This window comes from Sylvia atricapilla, chromosome 5 (genome assembly GCF_009819655.1).
Source record: "Sylvia atricapilla isolate bSylAtr1 chromosome 5, bSylAtr1.pri, whole genome shotgun sequence".
NCBI lineage: Eukaryota > Metazoa > Chordata > Aves > Passeriformes > Sylviidae > Sylvia > Sylvia atricapilla.
This window is the reverse complement of record NC_089144.1, coordinates 51,285,357-51,303,764: the sequence shown is the minus strand read 5'-3', so window position 1 is coordinate 51,303,764 and position 18,408 is coordinate 51,285,357. Positions and strand designations below refer to the sequence as shown.

At 40.0% G+C, this 18,408-nt stretch overlaps 1 protein-coding gene across 1 annotated transcript in view; it reads left to right on the top strand.

Moving 5' to 3' along the window:
• The window catches only part of SOX5 (SRY-box transcription factor 5), a 288,158-nt gene that overhangs the window by 141,428 nt on the left and 128,322 nt on the right, over positions 1-18,408 (top strand). The window contains 2 exon segments of the mRNA XM_066319506.1: positions 648-820; positions 3,253-3,321. Of these exon segments, the coding sequence (XP_066175603.1) occupies positions 648-820; positions 3,253-3,321 (242 nt within the window).

The window sequence follows — 18,408 nt, the reverse complement described above, 5'->3', positions numbered from 1 at the left end:
CTAACAGTAGAAATGAGAGTGATGGTGAGTTGTGCTTGACCCAGGTTTTCAGATATGTTTATAAAATACTTCTTCGTTTAGAAGTGCACCTTGGTGGCAGCAACAGCAATAGGAGTTATTGACAATTTAAATACTGTATAATTTAATCCTAATCCAGGAGGTAGATGATATAACAGGGTATAGAGGGATGTTAATACTTATCCTACATCAGTGCTTTGACACTTACAGAAACTGTATCTTTTTTTCTAAGTTTATGACATAAATATAATTGTCTTACAAACCTGAAAGGGTTGATTTTTTTTGATCCCTGGTGTTTAAAACTTGAAACTTTCTCAAAATAGGCAGAATTATTTCACTTTATTAATCTGACAGATAGGCAGTGAAAAATAGATGAAAGGGCAAATAAACACTGAAGGGGGACACCAGATCAAAGCCTCTGTACAGATTTATCCTCCGTGGCTCATTTTCCTGTAGAGGAACAGGCCTTAGTGTGCAGCATATTGCAATATGCTGCTGCTGTGCTCTTTGCTTCTCCTAAAACTTTGCTTACAGTAAAACTGCAAAATAAAGAGCTAGATCTCTCTAAATTTTCTCTCTTCTCCTCACCCCCTTCTTTTTTTTTTTTTCCCCCACCATATGATGCCCAGGGACTCCAGAAAGCCTCGCTGAGAAAGAAAGGCAGCTCATGGGTATGATCAATCAGCTGACCAGTTTGAGGGAACAGCTGCTAGCAGCTCACGATGAACAGAAGAAGCTGGCTGCATCTCAGATCGAGAAACAACGCCAGCAAATGGAGCTGGCTAAGCAGCAACAAGAGCAGGTGAGTGATTATTACAGTGGCTTTCAGCTTAACTCATTTTCTAGAAGGACTTTCCAGTTGTTTTGTCTTCTAGGCTTCACACTCTAAAAGCTGCTCTGCGCCCAAAAATCTTTTCCATTAGTTCTTCAAGGTGAGAAAAGTTTGAACAGAAGCATATCAGAAGAATGATTTAATTTGCAGTATATCCATCTTGGAGTTGTTCAGAGCCTGGTGCCAATAATGCCAGGGTTGTGGGTTCAGCCCCTGCATGGACCATTCATTTAACAGTTGGACTTGACAGTTCTTGTGAGTCCCTTGCAACTCACAATCTTCTGCAATTCTGTATTATCTTTCATGACTGGGTTTTTTATCTATCTGTAAATAAAAAGGCAAAGTCAGCCCTCCTGAATAATACACAAAACTGCTTTAATTCAGTAATACTGAATAGATATAAAAAGAACAAAATGCAGCAATAGATTGTAATGTGAGAAATGAAAAGGTTGGGTTTTGCCAGCTGTGGAAAAAAGCAGAGAATAATATAAAGTCAGTGAACAAGTGTGACTTTTTTCCTTCTACACTTGAGAGGCTTGATTTTCAGTTCTTGCAAATATGCCCTTCACTGGAAATGCAAACATGGTTTTCACATGTGATCAGTTCCAATGTGCATACAAGAGCAGAGAACATTTTAGGCAAAAAACGTAACTTTTCTCACAGATTTCACTGTGCAGATTTTAACAGAAATTAATGTCCGTCCTTTTGTACTTGAACATGAGCAGAGAATATTTAGGTATCTAGTTTAAAATTTTATCCCAGATTTGCAGCTATGTGAGTTTCATGAAACTCACAAAATTCTTTGAAATCTGTCATAGTTGTCATATTCAGTGTCGGTATTGTACTTAAGCAAGTCTCAGGATTTCTAAACCACTGCTGATAGCTTCAGACATTTAAGCCTTGGTTGTCATTGTTTTTAATTATTTTAAAGCCTTGTCTTAAACAAAGGGTATTTTGGCCTAATGCCTGAAATTCCATACAGGGAGAACAGAAGTGATTTACCTTAAGATGGAGGATTTGTATGATGCTGTTGTTAAAACAGCAAAGGTAGATGAAGGAGTGAAGGTGGAATTGGCAAGATTCTTTCACAAGGAGACATCCTGTATAAGCTGTTCCTCCACCCTGCCTTTTAAAATCACTAGTGCCACAGGATGGCTGAGGGATTTGAAGGTGAAAAAGGAAATGAAGACAATGAGAAAAGGCTATAAGAAATTAGGATAACCAGGATTTCTTTTAATTGAATAAATTGTGTATACTAGTATATTATGCAGAAATTAAAGTATCCAAACTCTGCAAAAAATGCAGTGATACTTTTTTTCTTCAAGAAAGGCTCCAGAAAGAAAACATTTATTTAATCTGATAGATATGGAGCTAACTATGAGTGAGTATTTCTTATGCAAATAGTCTAATAATAGAAAGAAAACAAATACCTAAGGGGAAGAAAGCACCAAAATTTCTCCCAGTAAGTATGTATAAGTTACCAACTGACCCTGAGATGTATACACTTAACACAGGGGAAGAGCAGGGCTCTTTCTAATGTTTGTACTGCTGCACTGGCTGTTCATGAGAGCAGAGCTTTTGTGACAACTTAAATGAAAGTTTTTCAAATTTGCTTTTTAACTTCAAGAGTGGTTTATCTCCCTCCAGCCTTTAGAACTCTTAATTCCATTCTGTTAATGTCTGCTTTTTCCTTCACAGTGTGTAAAATGTGTCCACAGCAGCATTCTCAATCATTTAGCAGAGAGGGAGGGTGGAAATCCTTATGGAAAATTGCACTTGGCTTTGAGAGGAGACTTAGAATGACTCCATCCCCTTCCATAAACCAGTTTCAGAGTTGAGCGTTGTAGCCTTGCCTGCCCCCTTAGTTTCTTACAGCTGATACACACAGGGAAGGGCCAGTGATTTTTCCAAACTCAGTTCCAGTCTCTTTGTGCCTGTTTCTACATGAAAAAAAAAAGTACACTAAGAACCTTCCTCCATGGTGTCAGATTGCTATTTTTTTGGAATTTTGGTGCCAAACAGAAGAGTAATTCTGGCCATCTTACTTTTTTGCCTTTTCTACCTTCCTCCACTATTTTTCAGTTTCTCTGCTAGTATTGTTCTTTCTCCTGGGCAGCTTTACCAGTGCCATTTCAGTAAGATTTTTGCATAGGTCCTCATCTTCATACCCAGAACAACATTTTCTATAAGATTCCCTTTCTCACTAGTATTAGCAATGAGTTGTCCCTGAACATGTGCTCCTTGCTTCAGCAACAGTCTCCAGGCTGCTGCCACCTGCCCTTGAAGGTTTCTTGGCTCAGTGGAGAGGTTTAAAGAACTAAGCCGGGTTGAAGCTTCCTATGGATGGGCTCTGGGAGTGATGACCCATGTCTCATGTTTTTTTCTGTGCAATTTCTTCACAGATTGCAAGACAACAGCAGCAGCTTCTGCAGCAGCAACACAAAATTAACCTTCTTCAGCAGCAGATCCAGGTCAGAGACACGTCTCCTCCCGTGCCCCTGTTACCTCTGTTCCTTTCCCTTTCCTCACTCTTTCCCTCAGCCATTATTGGCATAATTCCTTTAAGATTCTCTGCAGTTGGCTGGCATTTTGTTTATGGAAACACATGAGGATTTTACTTGTCATTTAGCAAAAAAGGTTAGTTTCTGGAAGGCCTTGTATGATTAACATGGTTCTTGTAGGATCAGCAAGATGAGGTTAGAGGGGCTGGTCATGGAAGCAGGAATTTGCAGGAACAAATCCTCTTTCCTCAGGAGTGACAAAAGCGTTGCCAGAAAGAGTTTGTTTGGAACTGATGTCCTACAACTCTCTTTTTGAGGTTTTGCTGTGGCAGTCCTCTTCAGTGATTGATAATCAAGTGCATCTTCTTCCCTCTGAGGTGTTGGAAGTCTGAACATTTTTATTTGTAGTGAAGTATTGTGTAAGTGAGAAACTGCTCAAAAGGTTGGTTAGATTCAGGAGAGCAACTGTGTAAGTTACAGGGTATCTACAGGTTTATTCCCAGTAGTAGAATAAGTTGTTAAACCAGCATAACCAGTAAACTTTATTGAGCCTCTTTCTTCCTTAATGTATTCAGAAGTTGCTTTTCATGCCATCGAGTGTATTTCTTTACTTTTCTTCCACGTGCATGCCCCTGTTTTGGGAACAGTGCAAATCAGTTTCCTTTTGAAGGTTTCCACAGAGTAAAAAACGCGAGGTTTGGCTTTTTACAGATATCTAGGATCAGGGTAAAGTCTCTGGTTGTTTAATTATGCAGTTTTGTACAGAGCATTGCAAGTTGCTGTAGACTGTGTTCTGCTTGTTCAGTAGCAGCAGGATTCTCCTTCCAAAGCTTTTCATCAGTATTTCAGAGTGAGTTGCCTAAAATTATCAATCACAATTGTAACCCATTTAAGAAAACTTAATTCCAGCCAGATCAAGGGAGCTGTATGGCTTCATACTAGAAGAAAACTTGGCTCTGTCACTCCAGAGGACATTCTGTCCATATGAGGACTTGCATTTTTATTAAAAACACCTGGAAAGGTCCACCCCTCTGTTATAAGGCAACTTCTACACAAGATGTGCTTTGCTGAAAATAATTTTGAGATTGATAAGGCTTGGTTTGGCCTCGACCTCTGTCCTCTTTTCTTCTTCTTTAATTTGTGTGTGGGAGGGATTTTTCTTTATTGCTGCATTTTTAATTAGACTTTAAAAGAAAAACAATAGCAAAACCTGTACAATAGCAAGGAAAATATTTATATTTTTGGCATTTAGCTATGGCAGCAAGAGAGGAAGTTGTTTTATAAACAGTGAATAAAAATAAATTGAAGTAACATAATTTGACCCCAACCCTTTTAAGTTTTAACGCCTTGTAGATAAGAATGAAGTATGTTGTTTTTAGGGTAGTGAAGAAAACCCTGGTTATTGATAATGAGATATAGAGCCTTTCATCTCTTGATCCCTGGTCCAAGTTTGACCTAAGTCAGTAGTAAATGAAAGTCAGCCAACTACCATCTGATAGAAGCTGCAATCCTTAGAAATGATTTGGAGGTCTGTCTCAAGGGATTTCAGATGAAATATTGACCCTGCCGAGGTCAGAATTTCACCTCCAGGGTCCACTTCACACAAACCCCATCAGATTTGTGGCACCCTCCTTTTGGATGGTCAGGCAAGAAAGGTCAAAAATTGAACCGGCGGAGGGACAATGCTGTTCTCAAATTGACACAGAGCTGATCTGTTTGTGGCAAAATTCTGGTTATACTGCACAGGCAATCTGGACAGTTCCATGCCTGTATGATCCTGAAGTTCCATTAACCCTGGTTGAATAACTCTGAAGGGAAAAGCATTTAAAAATAAAATTTAAGAAATCCTTATTGACAGTGAACACAAAGCAAAATATTTCTCCTCAATTAGTGACTGTCAGAGAAGCAACAATTCTTAAAGAAATCGCCCTTTGTATATAAATTAAGACAATGAAGTCACCCTAACAGGCCCATGTTTAATCTGGTCCGTGAGTTAACAGTCAGCTTATGGGTTATGGTAGGTGGAAGAAAACTTATCACAAGAATGTAGTTGTGAGTTCAACTTTTCTGACCTTGCCCTAATTAATCTAATAAGCTTCTGTCACACTGACCTGAAGATTTGAAATAGCATTAGGTCTATTGACAGGGAAATATTCCTACAAAGAGTGGATACCTATTTGACTTATGTGCAGTTGAATGATTATGCTGTGGTTATGAGCACAACTTATTTATGACAAAGGAATCATTTTACTCAAGCCAACTTTTTTCTAAACTTGCAAGAGTTGCCATAATTCCAGATAAATTATTACACAGAAAAAAAGCTATGAAATACTGTATTGAAAGCGTAATACCCTAAGGTTAAAAAAAAGCATAACCTCGCTGACCCCATGATTTATGAGCCCATTCTCTCTGGGTGCTAACTTGGAAACAGTTCCCTTTCTCCTTACCCCATCACACAATTATTGATACACAATATGTAACCAGGGAGAGACTGTGATGTCTCTCTCCTCCTTAGAAGACTGCAGATGCTGAGTGTAACTACAGCTCAATTAAACTAGCACTTCTGTAATGCTGGAGAAAAATGCTTTAGTTCCTTGAGCTTAGAAAAATGTACCTGGCATGTGAGTCTCTAATTGACATGGCCTTTCCAAGCCCATCTCTTCTGAAATAATTGAAAGGTGGTGTCAGTAAAACAAAAAACAAGGAGTTTTTACAGAGAGTTAAGTCAACTGGAGAAAAGTTGCAGATTAGGTTAAATTTGAGAATCTGTATGACCTCAAAATGCTAAAGTGGATACTAGATGGGATTTCGTGTTTTGTCAATTTTTTTTTTCTACTTTTCAGGATGTTCTAGACCTAATTTTTGAAGAGGTTTGACTTTCTCTGAGTAATTAACTAACCCTCCCCCATTTGTTTTGATACCACTTTGGAATGCATCCTCCCATGCACACTGCTTTCTGTTCTGCCTAATCTTAGTGTGTAAGGTTTTCACTGGAACAGTTTCTGCCTGCTGGGTATTTGTGGTCTTCTCCCCTGCACCCCTCAGTCGTGCTGTTTTACCATAAATGGAACTGGAATGTGTGTTTTGACAGCTCTTGTGCATCAACAACCCCAAAGATCTCAGATTGTATTTCAGAATGATAGTGATTTGCAGCTGTAGAACAGGCTGACAACCAAGTAGGGCTCAACAAGTTCTTGGATTCAGTTTGGTTTTGTCCTTCAGGGCCTCAAGGGAACTGTTCTGGTTACCTGCTCATCTTTTGTGAGGTCATAATCTGCTTCCTGGTGTCCTTACTCCAGAACCTGGGGCAGAGAGTGTAGGAAACTTGGAAGATGCTCATGATGCTGAGTCCCCCAGTACCCTGCAAAGGTGTCCTTCTTCAAAGGGTGTCTCTGGAACACAAAGTTTGGAGGGGTCCTGCAGTTCACTTGCTCAGAGAAAAAGTCTAGCCCAGGATGATGATGGAAGGGTTTGCTTTGAAGCTCAGTGATGAGTGTCACTTTAATTTAACTATATTTAAAATGAAATATGGTTGTTAAAATTCATAAAGCAATTCATATTCAGTAGGGCACTGTTGATAAAATAGGTCAACCTTGCAGCCTAAATTGTGATAAAACTGATACTGCTAATCTCACAATTTTGTAGAAAACCTGACAATGTTTTATGTTTTTCCCTCAAGCCCCAGCTCTTGGAGTCATGTGATGACAAAAATGCCAGCTTTCATTTCTCCAAAATGTAAACTTCCAACTCTCATATTTCCAGGCAAAATCTGAAACCATGAGCGCTACAAGTTCCAAAATTAGAAGGCAAACAAAACAGAGGCCAAATGCTGTTTTCTAATCTGTTCTGATTTTTAGTCAAATTTTTTTTTGGAGAGCCCAGCTCAAGATCTTGGAACACTTCAGGTTGCCAGTAATGTAAAACTAAGATCTCAAAGCAGCAGGAAGCAAAAACGCTGCTTTACGGTGTTTCTAACATTAAGACCACGATTTTTGTTTGACTCTCTTGATTTAGTACTGTCAGTACTTGCTTACTAATTTGTATTCTTTTCTGAGTGACATACTTAGCCCAAGAACCAAGTGCTTTCTGAAACTTGAGGACAATTCCTGCCAGACAGTAACCATTTGATGACTGTGTGTTTTAGGAGAGGCTTATCATTTTCCTTCAGAGCTACAGCAGATGTTTTAATAGGAAAACAGCTCTATGGGAAGTTTGGACCTCTGAGAATGAGGGGATCCCAACTAAATTCTGATGCAAATCTGGAATGAGTGTCTCTGGCCTACTCCAGCTGTTACCAAATGCCTGAAATATCGGACTTCATCTCTCCAAGACTGAAGTTGTGTTAAAGAGGGAATAATTTTATTCCGGCCTGAAGGTGCACATGGGTCATTGTAACCTAAAGTGGGTACATGATTCTGCAAGAGGTTTACTTATGTACAGTCTCTCTGTGCACAGAACAATTTACCGCATTACCATAAATCCTACCCCGAGTTCCCAGAGATTCAGTCCTTCGTTTTGTCTATCACTGCATTCCTGGGCCAGATGTCTTCTTCTTATCTCCCAAGTGCCCTTGCTGAAAGCAGCTTTTGCAGGCCCTTATTTCTCTGCTAAAACTTTCACAGTAAAAATTGAATTAACCCTTTTAGTGTCACACCTGCCAGGTGGGATGTGGCTTTGTCAGCTCCTAGGTGGGAAGTTTACTGTGGCCTGGATGGCCTCAAGCTTTGCAGACCCTCAGCAATTTGTCTGAAAGGAGGTTTGGGCACATTGGGGCTGCAAGCTTCCTGCCTTTCCTGAGCCACTCAGCTGCCCCTGCATGTCCTCCCAGCTCCAAAGAAGGCTTTCCTGTGTGAGTCTGGATCCAGGTTTCCATCCTCCCACCCGCTGTCAGCTGGCTGTGTCCCTGTCCCCATGGGTTGTGTTGGTAGATGAAGAGGCCTGGCTGCACTGGTGTGTTCTCAAACCAGAATATTCCCATTCTCATTACCTTCTGAGGTTTCAGAAGTTGTTCCAGTTTGGAATGTAATAAAATCTTGAACTTAGAATTTCCTGTAGGATGGCTAGTCCATTTTTCAGCCAGATCTATTTTTCAACATGTAGCTATATTTTTGGGGAGGAAAGAAGGATTTGGTTTCCGAGTTACACAAAAGTTCAGCAAAATATTTCTTAAGCTTAACATGCAAAGTTTTGAAATGACACAGTTGTTATTGTCAAAATTTTCCAAACAGCAAGAGGTTCTGGATTGATTCCAGTCTTCCAAAACAGTGGTAGAGACCTGCTTCCAGAGTTCTGTAGATACCATAATTTAACCACACAGTTATTCTTATGGTTTAGATTTGTTGTTTGTTTTGAACTCCTCAGGTGAGCAATCATCTGTTATCCAGAGCTGGCTGCATGGTATTTAGGCCTATTTGTGTTCTTTCTGTTTTGTTAGAAGGTACCAGCTTCTCTCTCTTGTTGAGAGAAAACACGGATTAATTGACTGTACAAAAATAAGTGAAGATTTTTTCTCTGCCCTAACAAGTTTGCAGTCTTAAATTATACTTGCAACATGACTAAGCCTTTCATTTTCTGTCTGCTGCTTAAAAAAAAAAGAAAAAGAGAACTCCAGCAGGCCACTATGTGAGCTAAATGCTTGGAGAACTTTGGGCTTGTAATAGGGAGGGTAGAGATCCTTAGTGTTGATGTCTGCCCTGTCAGTGTCTCCTCAGTGCAGCCACAAGGTCTTGGGGCATTTCTTTCCTGGTTCCCAATCTCTGACATGTCTGCAACCAGAGTTCTCTAGAGGCTTTAAAGGGCTGGAGATGATGAGTCCTCACTGGAGACACAAAAACGAGCATCTGCTACGCAAGGGCTTGGTTACAGATGTAAAAATGCCTGTTGCTTCTGGATTCCCTTTTTCCCTGGGAATTCTGCTGTTCTGGCAGGCCAGTGACAGCAGAGCAGTGCTCTGTGGTGCTACAATCGCTTTGCAAGCCCTTGCAAGGCAGAACAGTATTAGTTTTTCTATAATTAGGGTCCTCTTTGCATATTAGAGAGCAGGGAGGACAAAAGGTTTCCTTGGTAAGACAATGAAGCTGTTGAAGTGAGGGCCTGATCCAACTCCTACTGAACATGGAGAAAAAGCTCTTGTTTGTATTAGTGGGAGTTTAATGAGACCTTTCTTCAGTAGGAAACTGTGAGAAAGTATCTTCCTCCTTACTCTCCAAAATATTTTTAGAACGGGCTCTGTCCACTGAGATGGTTTGTTTTTTCTTTTGTTTTGTTTTGCCACTGTGGATATGACAAGCTATGACTGCACAGTCAAACTGAGCAGCCTCGTGGATCTGGGGACATTTTGTCCAAATTCATCATGTGTCAGGAGCAGCTGTTTTCCTGCAACTTATAAACACGGGCATACTGGATTCAGTGAGACCCAAAAAGGAGTCACAGCCTTTCCCATGACTTTGCAACCTCTTCCCAAACCGCTGACGTTGCCAGCAAAGAGGCAAAACAATTGTTCCTCTCAAAGCTCTGCAGCTGATGTCCTATCAGTTATCAGAATTACTTGCCTGTCCCTTGAGGAGGAAAAGTCCCCTGGGAAAGAAGTTATTCAAAACCCCACACACGCGTACACAAAACCAATAACATACAAACAAAGGCAACAACAACAAAACAAAACAAAAAACAAACCTAACAACAACAACAACAAAAACCTTGTAAAAACCAACCCAAAGCTGGGGGAGGAAATAGGGAAAGGAAGGGGAAAAAAAAGAAAAATCAGTCAGAATGAGCTAATGGCTTTCTGTCCTCTCAACTGCCATTAATAAAATTTGTGTTGTACTGACTTTTGAGTAATCTGTGGGCCTTCATTTTCTTCCCTTACCAGGAAATTTAAATTATGTAAAAGTCTGTCGAGGTCTTTATCTGTACTTCTTTCAGTGCAGAGTATCATTTTGCACCGTGGTTTTAACTCTGAAGATAACCCTTAGGAGGTTTCTCCAGGTAGTTTGATCTCAGGCCTTTTCTATACGCTTATACTATCCAAATTTGCTGACTGGAGTGGTTGTGCCAGTGCAAACCAGGAGTATCTGCTTAAAACTTGCATGAGCTCAGTCGGTCACAGCTTGGTGCTGACTTTGCCAGGGTTGGGGGTTTGATCCTGTATAGGCCATTCCCTGAGGAATTGAACCTTTGTGGGTGGGTCCCTTCAAATTCAGAATGTTCTGTGATTCTGTGAACTTGAATTTATTGAATATGCAAGGGCATGTTTGGTTGAGGTAAATCAGCTTTTCTTTGCCTACGCTGAGCTACTTGATTGCAATAGCACTTGCTTTCTCCAGTGTTGCTGGTCCAAATGTTCTCAAATTATATCACTGTTTTGAACTTCATGACTTTTTTTCTTGCTGTTTTAGCATCTTTTCTTAATTTACTTTCTGTTACTGAGCTTTCGGTGTTCCCATTTTCCAGTTCTCTCACACAATCGTAACGGAAGGCCAGAAAGTTTTTTCTATTAAAAACCAGAACACTGAAACACCCAAAATAATCCAGCATCTAAGACTGTAAGAAAAAGGCCAGCAGTCAAATCCAGTCATCGCAGCTGGCAGCATTGTGCTCCAGGGCCTCATCTTGATCTCTCTCCCCTCAGCAGGCATTTCAGGGTCCTGTCTTTTGTTGTTGTTTTCAGATCCCTTCCCCAGTTTCTGCATCTCTCACCCATCAACTTCAACCATTTTCTTTCACTTTCAGCTCTCTGGTACTGAGCAACCTTTTATTTGCAGCTGCCCATCCTTTCCCACAGTAACTTCTCCTTTCTTCCATCCCTCTCTTTCCCTTCCTTGTATCTCCATGGCCTTATTAAAGGGTTTGTGTGGCATTTTATTGGCTGGAGAGCAGCACATGTCGTTCTGTGAATGTTTGTATTCAGAATGGGTGGCATGGGGTGCCCTGTGAGCTCTGGGCATGTCTGTGTACCCCGTGCAGGTTATTTATTTGCACAGCAGGCAGCAGAGGCACAGGAGCAAAATGTGCCACCTGTAAGTGGCTGGAGAAGCTGAGCATGAACTCTTTATGTCCGTGGTCTTGTCTGTGTGGAGTGTGTGTAAACCTGAGCACTTTTGTTGCACAGCCAAAAAAGGCTGCTGCTGCTGCCTCTGCAGTAAGGTAAAGCAGAAGATAACAATAAATTTTTTACTGCTGGCTGGCAGAGGTGTTTAGGATGTGTTTTCTTTATATCTTCATCCGCCCCTAATTGAAGATGCTTTAAAATTGAATGACTAGCAGTCAAAACGTGTTTGCTTCAAGCTGAGAAGAAAAATGCTGGTGTCTCTTCTTCCAAACTGATTGCGCTTTGTACACAACTGACAGCCACAGTCACTTTGAGTGACTGATAAGTGGGAAGCTTTGCCACTTATCAAGGAATGCACACTGAAAAGAAAGGACTGGAGCTGTTCAGATGCTTTGGCATGTTCAAAATAACATCTCACATCAGTCAGGCTCAGAAGCACTAGGAGACATTTCAAAATAAACTTTATATCTATCTATCTATCTATCTATCTAGAGGCAAAAATTCAATTTAACAGACAAATCGCTGTGTGGCATCACATTGGCTCTGAAAACGAGAACACCATTACAAGGGTCACCAGTTGCAAAATGACTCAGATAGCTGAGTAATTGGAGAGCATTTATTGTAGGCTCTCACCCCCCAGAAGAAAACAAATTTTGAAAATTCCCAACTGCATATTAATCTGGTGATTTCTCTAAACTAGGGGGTTTTGGCCCTGTTGGCAAAGTAATATTTAGTTTGTATGGCACAGGACATCCTGAAGGATCCCAAAGAAAATGAAACTCTCAGCTAAATTCAGCTCTCATTTATTTCCTCTTCAATATTATGGAATATGCTTGGGATTGCATGGCTTTTGCTCGGAGAATGGTTGTTAAGGTTTCTTTAGGAGTTTGCTGGTTTTGTAGTGATGCATAGCATAAATAGAGGATGTAATTTTTTTTGGTAAATGTTTGTTAATGTTACTTTTTAGCGATATGGTATATTAAGAGATTCTGACCTGCAAGAGTATGAGGGTGTCTTGTCCTGGCTGTAATGACATTGGTGTGAATCAGTGTAGGGTGGGCTGGTCCACTGAATGTGATAATGTTTCACCCTGCCTTAGCAGCTTACCTGTTAGATATACAAGCTCAGGCACTCAGCTGAGAGATGGGATGGGAAACTCCAATGGGAGGGCAGGGCGACACAAGCGAATTGTGTGTAGTATCCCAGTCTGGAATTTGGACAGCAGATAGTGCATCTGTTAGCACTACTCAAACAAAACAAAACAAAACAAAACAAAAACCAAAACCTGACAGGTTTACAACTCTAACAACACTGGGAGTGTTGATGTATAAGGACATTATCTTTTGTTATAATTCTAAGCACTGGGCATCTCATTCTACCCAGCTGATTCCATCTAAAATGGTTGCTTTTCTAGCCAAAAAAGGCTGTGTTTGAGATACGAATTATGTTTGGCATTCCAAGGTTCCTACCAACACCCATACTTGTGTCAAGAGGGAGAGATTTGAGGACCATGTAGTTCCTGTTGCCAGTGACTTGTTTTTCTGATTCATCACTTGCTATGTTAAGTGGTCATAACTCTGTTTTGGTGGCTCATTCAGAGCAGAGCCCTCCAAACTCTCTCCTGGGACAATGGCTCCAAATGATTCAGAGGGAAAAGCGTGGTTCCACCTACTGGATCAGTGCCATTGTCTTCACCATCCTGGATTTTCCTCAGGACATCTGATGCCCAAAAGCTGAGGATGCCTTACATGGCTTAGCAGACAAGATGAGCTCACCATGCAAGAGGCCAAGGGGAACAGTTTTGTTTTAGTTCTCTGCTTTCTGTCACTTACCTGAATGGCAGTGTGCAAATTAAAGTGGAAGGCAGCTGGTTGTGCATGGTGTTTGTAAGAAGAGTAAATTTCATAGTTCCTTGAGGGGCTGTGGTTGGATGGATGATGTGAGTGACCCCTGACTTAAAATTTTGAAGAAAGAGAGGGAAAGGTGCAGCTGTCTTGTGAAAGTCTTACTTGGACAAAGATTACCTGGAGAGTCATGGATCTCATGTCAACTGTCTTTGTTTTGCATCTAGTGTAGACTGTCCCTTTAAGTTCACTTTTCACATGAAAGTTGAATAAAATTTGTAAAGGTTAAATAATATTCAGAAACCGTTTCAGGTTTTTATTCAAATTGATTTCAAACATGCTTTGAAGAGATTTAGAGGTATATGTCACAGTTTCTTGTATTTAGAAGTTAAGTAGAAGAATTTAAGTTCCAAGAAAAGCATAGTAAAGTTATAAAAAATAAAATGAAGACTTACATGGAAAGTAATAATAATGCAACAAGACAAATTTAATTTACAGTGCTTGGAGTTCATAAATATTTGGTACAGTGAGTGAACTAATTTTACAATGTGTGCATTACAACTTTTTTTTATCAGATTTGACTTATTTAAAAGATGATAGTGATACTGTTCAGCAAACCATTATAATGTTGAAACTTGGATAGTTTCAACAAAATAGCAATTTAAAACGGATTTGGACAGAAATTATTGAAATTTTTCTATACTCTTGTGTGCTGTGAACACTGTGTCCAAAGAAATACATCATTTAGGTAACAAAGTGAGGCATTTGAAAGTTACAGGTGCCAGAATTAAGTGAAATGATGCCTTTATTTTAGTCTCATGTATCTCTGTCATACATGTTGAATAAAAAAATGTATTCCAGAATTACATGATAATATAATTGTAAACTGTACTCACAAGTGGGAAAATTAAAATTATGTTGACAGCCTTAATTCTGACATTCCCTAATGTTCAATTCCTTGACTTTTCATACAGTGTAGCATTATTTTAACTTGTTTTCTGTGTGCTTTTGATGGCTGTAAAAGCACAGAATGCTGCTATACCAGCCACTTACAGTATAACACCAGGTCAGTTTGAACCCTGAAATGTCAGCATGGGTGAAGTGCCAAATGGCACTTGAGTTACAGGAGAAAATGCTGTGTTCTCCTGGGCTAGCCAGACAGAACAATTCCCTGGTTGTCGTGGGTAAGAGCCTGTACTATGAAGTCCCTCTTTTTCTATGTCACATTTGCTTTCTTCCTCCAGTTTTGAATTTTTTTTTTCAATTTTGGTCTCCATCAAAATATAGAAGACTTTTTTTTTCCCATTGCTGTTCTCCTCACAAAGGTAGATGAGTGATTCAGTGCCTTTGTTGAATTCAGTCTGGTTGTATTGAAAATGAAGTTTGACTCCTTTTTTTCAGCACCCTCCATTTACTCCTTTCATCCTCCATCAGTGGGATTGGGACTGGATCAGTCTGTGCCACTAATCAGTTCCTCTTCTCCTAATTTACCACATTCTTTGTGCTTTAGCAAAAAAAAAAAAAAAAAAAAAAAAAAAAAAACAAAAAAAAAACCCCACCAAAACAAAACAACAACCCACCCCCCAAAAAACAACAAAAAACCACCAAACAAACAAAACCCCAAAAAACAAAACAAACAAAAAACCCCACCAAAAACCTGAAGCTGATGGTACAGTATTTTATGGAACCTGTTGTCCCTTTTGTCCCTTTAAAGCTCAGTGTGGTGAGAATATGTTTTCTTATCTTGCAAACTGTGTGTAGAATCTTGTCTGACATTTAAGCATTTCTGAGCTGCTGTGAAAAAGCAAGAGAGGCTTTTTCACATACCATGTGTAATAAGTTTTAAGTTAGTAATATCCCTAAGAATCATATACATCTAAATTAAGCATAATTTCCAATTTCTTTAACTCTGGAGCTCAAATCTGTAGTCCAGGAACAAGTAAGCATCTATGAAACAGCTCATTGATTACATTCTCACCTTATACACAGATTTAAGCTGCTTTTTATACACATTTTTGTGCATGCATTTGAAATGCCCTGTTTTAGATATCAGTTAGAAACATGACTACTTTACTTTTTTGAGCATAGATTTTTCATGGCTCTGAAGGAATTTAGGAGAAAGGAAGGATGTTTTTTCAAGTGGGGGCTACAGGTTATGAATACTTACTAAATTGCAGCTGATGGTAGTTGTGAATTTTTCAGGGCTTTATGAATTCCTCGGCCATGCTGGCAGGTCCTCTTCATCTAGAACATGGCAAATAGAGAGAACCTTAAATTTAGAGCAAGGTATTGATGATCACAGTATTTCCCAGTCTGCAAACAGACTGATGCATATAAAACAAGATGCAATATAAGCAGAAATGGACTCAAATTACTTTGAATTAGAAAAAATTCAGGAAAAAAAACTTTCAGACTTCTTCTTTTCCTCTTCTGTGATTCTCTAAATGTCTCCATGGCTGTAGACACCTCTGTAAATGTTGCTTCTGTTTTTCCATGGAACCTGTTTCTGGCAGCATGAGGTTTCCCTGGGTAGGATAGCTCACCAGATACATGATAGATCCAGGAAGTTCTTTGTCATTGTACTGTAAGCAAAGTTTTGGGGAGCTGATACAGTCTAGTGACCAGAATTAGAATTATGCTCTATTTCTTGGATTTATTCTTTATTTCAAATGAATGGCAGGCTTGAAATGATATTTTTTGTGTGTCATAAGGTTCAGGGTGTTTTTTAAGTCTACTTCCCTTGCATTATTTCTTAGTGTACAGCTCAGAATTCCTGATTTTTTGGTACAATCAGAATAAAGAGACTTGAATTGTAATCAGTATACTGACATAGAATTCTGTATCCTTTGTTAAGAATATTTGCACTTCATATTTAAAATAAAACATCAATTTTGGGAATTCTTCACGTCCCTTTCATGTATTTGGGTGGATTTTTGTAAATCACAACTTTGCTTTCTCCACCTTTTGAGGAGGTTGCTTGAGCTCAGTATCCTCTTAGCAGAAATTCTTGCAAAGATCCCATGGGAGGAAAATTGTCTATTGTGTTCCTTTGAAATCTGGCTATCTTTTTTCCTGGAGCTGGGCTCAGGCAAGTTTATTCTTCCACTCAGAGATATCTTAGGAGGTTCCTGTCCTTTCTGGTGCCTAGGAAGCAGAGCTCAGATACATATATTGTATTTGTTGCCATCATATAATCTGTGCAACTTCCCTGCAAATATGAAGAATTATGCTTTCCCCAGCTGTTCATTTGATAGGATTCTAGTCCTTCATTTAGAGAAAACTGTGCTTCTCCAATTCCCATTGTTTGAACCACGGCCTGCTTTCTATACCTGTTGTTTGTTTTGTCTTTTTTTTGTTGTGCGTAACAGGTGTTTCTTTCAGACAGCCCAGGCAGCAAGGCAAGGGCTTCCTTTATGGCAGATCTCTTGAGACTTTGATTAAACTCCTCTTTGTGATAAAAATGCCACTGCCTTTAAATGAATTGCACGTGAAATCTGTATTTGCACAAATGCCCTCCCATCTCTCTGCCCTCATTGCTTCTCTGGCTCTCTTTTGGTTTGGGTGTGTTTGCCTTTTTTCCTGTTGGCCTCCACAGAACTGGTTCCTTTTTGCCCTCCCAGTACTGTGCTCCCCTCAGAGCCTGGATGCAGCCATGGGAATGGCTTAAAAAGAACAAACAGTTTCTGCAAAAAGAGCTTGCTTTTTTCCCAGTGTTCCTTGTTACTGCCTCCACAAATGCCATCATCTTGCCTCAGAGAAGCTTCCTCTGAGTTTCTCAATGGAAACCATGGGTTAGGGACCGAGCACTTTCTCTCCATCCAATGGAGCAGGTCTTGCTCTAGCGGGTCATAGATACCACAGATACTTCTCTGCCTGCCTCGCTTTTTTCTTTCACACAGCCTCACTTGCTGTTGAGTAGCAGCCACTGCTGTTCATCTGTTTTTGTGGCTGAGTTATGGGAATACTTCGGGACGGTCTGGCAGCTGTGGCAGGAGCTTAGGTATGTAGTAGGCAGAATGTACACGTAAATGAGTACCTGATGTCACCTTCTCTAATGTACATTTAATATTCTTTCAAGTTTTTGTTCAGAATAGGACTTCCACACTCCAGTACAATCTTAGTGACTGACTCTCTAGATGTTGAGAAAGCCAGAGAAGGGAAAACCAAAGAGGGGCAAGAGGCTTCTCTGCGCTTTTGAATGGTTCATTGACTCACATTGTTCAGGTGTCCTGACAGAATATTGCTGACCTATAATGCATTATTTTCATGCCCTTCTCTCTATGGCCAGACATTCATTGGTTGGAAACCCCAGGGGTGAACAGATACAAAGCTGTGTTAGTCACAGGAGATGTAATGGATGTCCTGGGAGCTGTGCCAAACAATTAAGAATATAGGCATAATGATTTACAGGGTAAGCAGAACCTCTAGAGAACGTTGCATCTGTACAGGCTGCCCTGTGAATCTGCAGCACCATTTCAGTGTTCAAAAGACAGTGCAAATCTAGGGAATGAACATAGAAGGACTCTTGCATTCAGTCTGAGACAGAACCTTCTGTTGCTTTGATCAGTGGTTCAGGCATCCAAAATGTTGTCTGCAGTGCCATCAGATGCCCTCTGAACAAAGTGTGTTTTTCCTGCTGCAGTTTTCCCACTGCAGCTACAGTGGCAGGGGTATCAGCAGAGCCTGGATGTGACACCAGTGTTGGATCTATTTTAGTGCTTCTCTCTGTGGCAGTGGCGGCATCTGTGGAATATATGAAGATAACTGTCAGAAAGTGTGTTTGAAGGGTGTTTAATTTAGAAACATTAAGCCCCCCCCCGGCTGACATTTGCTTTAGCATGCAGTAGTTAACAGTGGAAGATGGGACTTTAATAATGGTATGTAATACTATTTACTAAAAGGCTTCTTCCCTGTGAAATATGTTGTCTGTGTTTTGGTGGTGTTTCAGTACCGACTGACTCAAAACCCATGAAGTTTTGCTTGATTTTACCATAACATGTTGATTGCAGGAGCCTGAAATTCCCTCCTCTTGTACATAAAATCATAAAACATGAGCATTTAGGGACACTTTGTGCTGAAATAAATGACCAAGATGAGGATAAGCCTAACACGATGCTACAGTTTTATCAAGTTCCACATGGCTTCTTCTCTGTATTAATTTTCTTA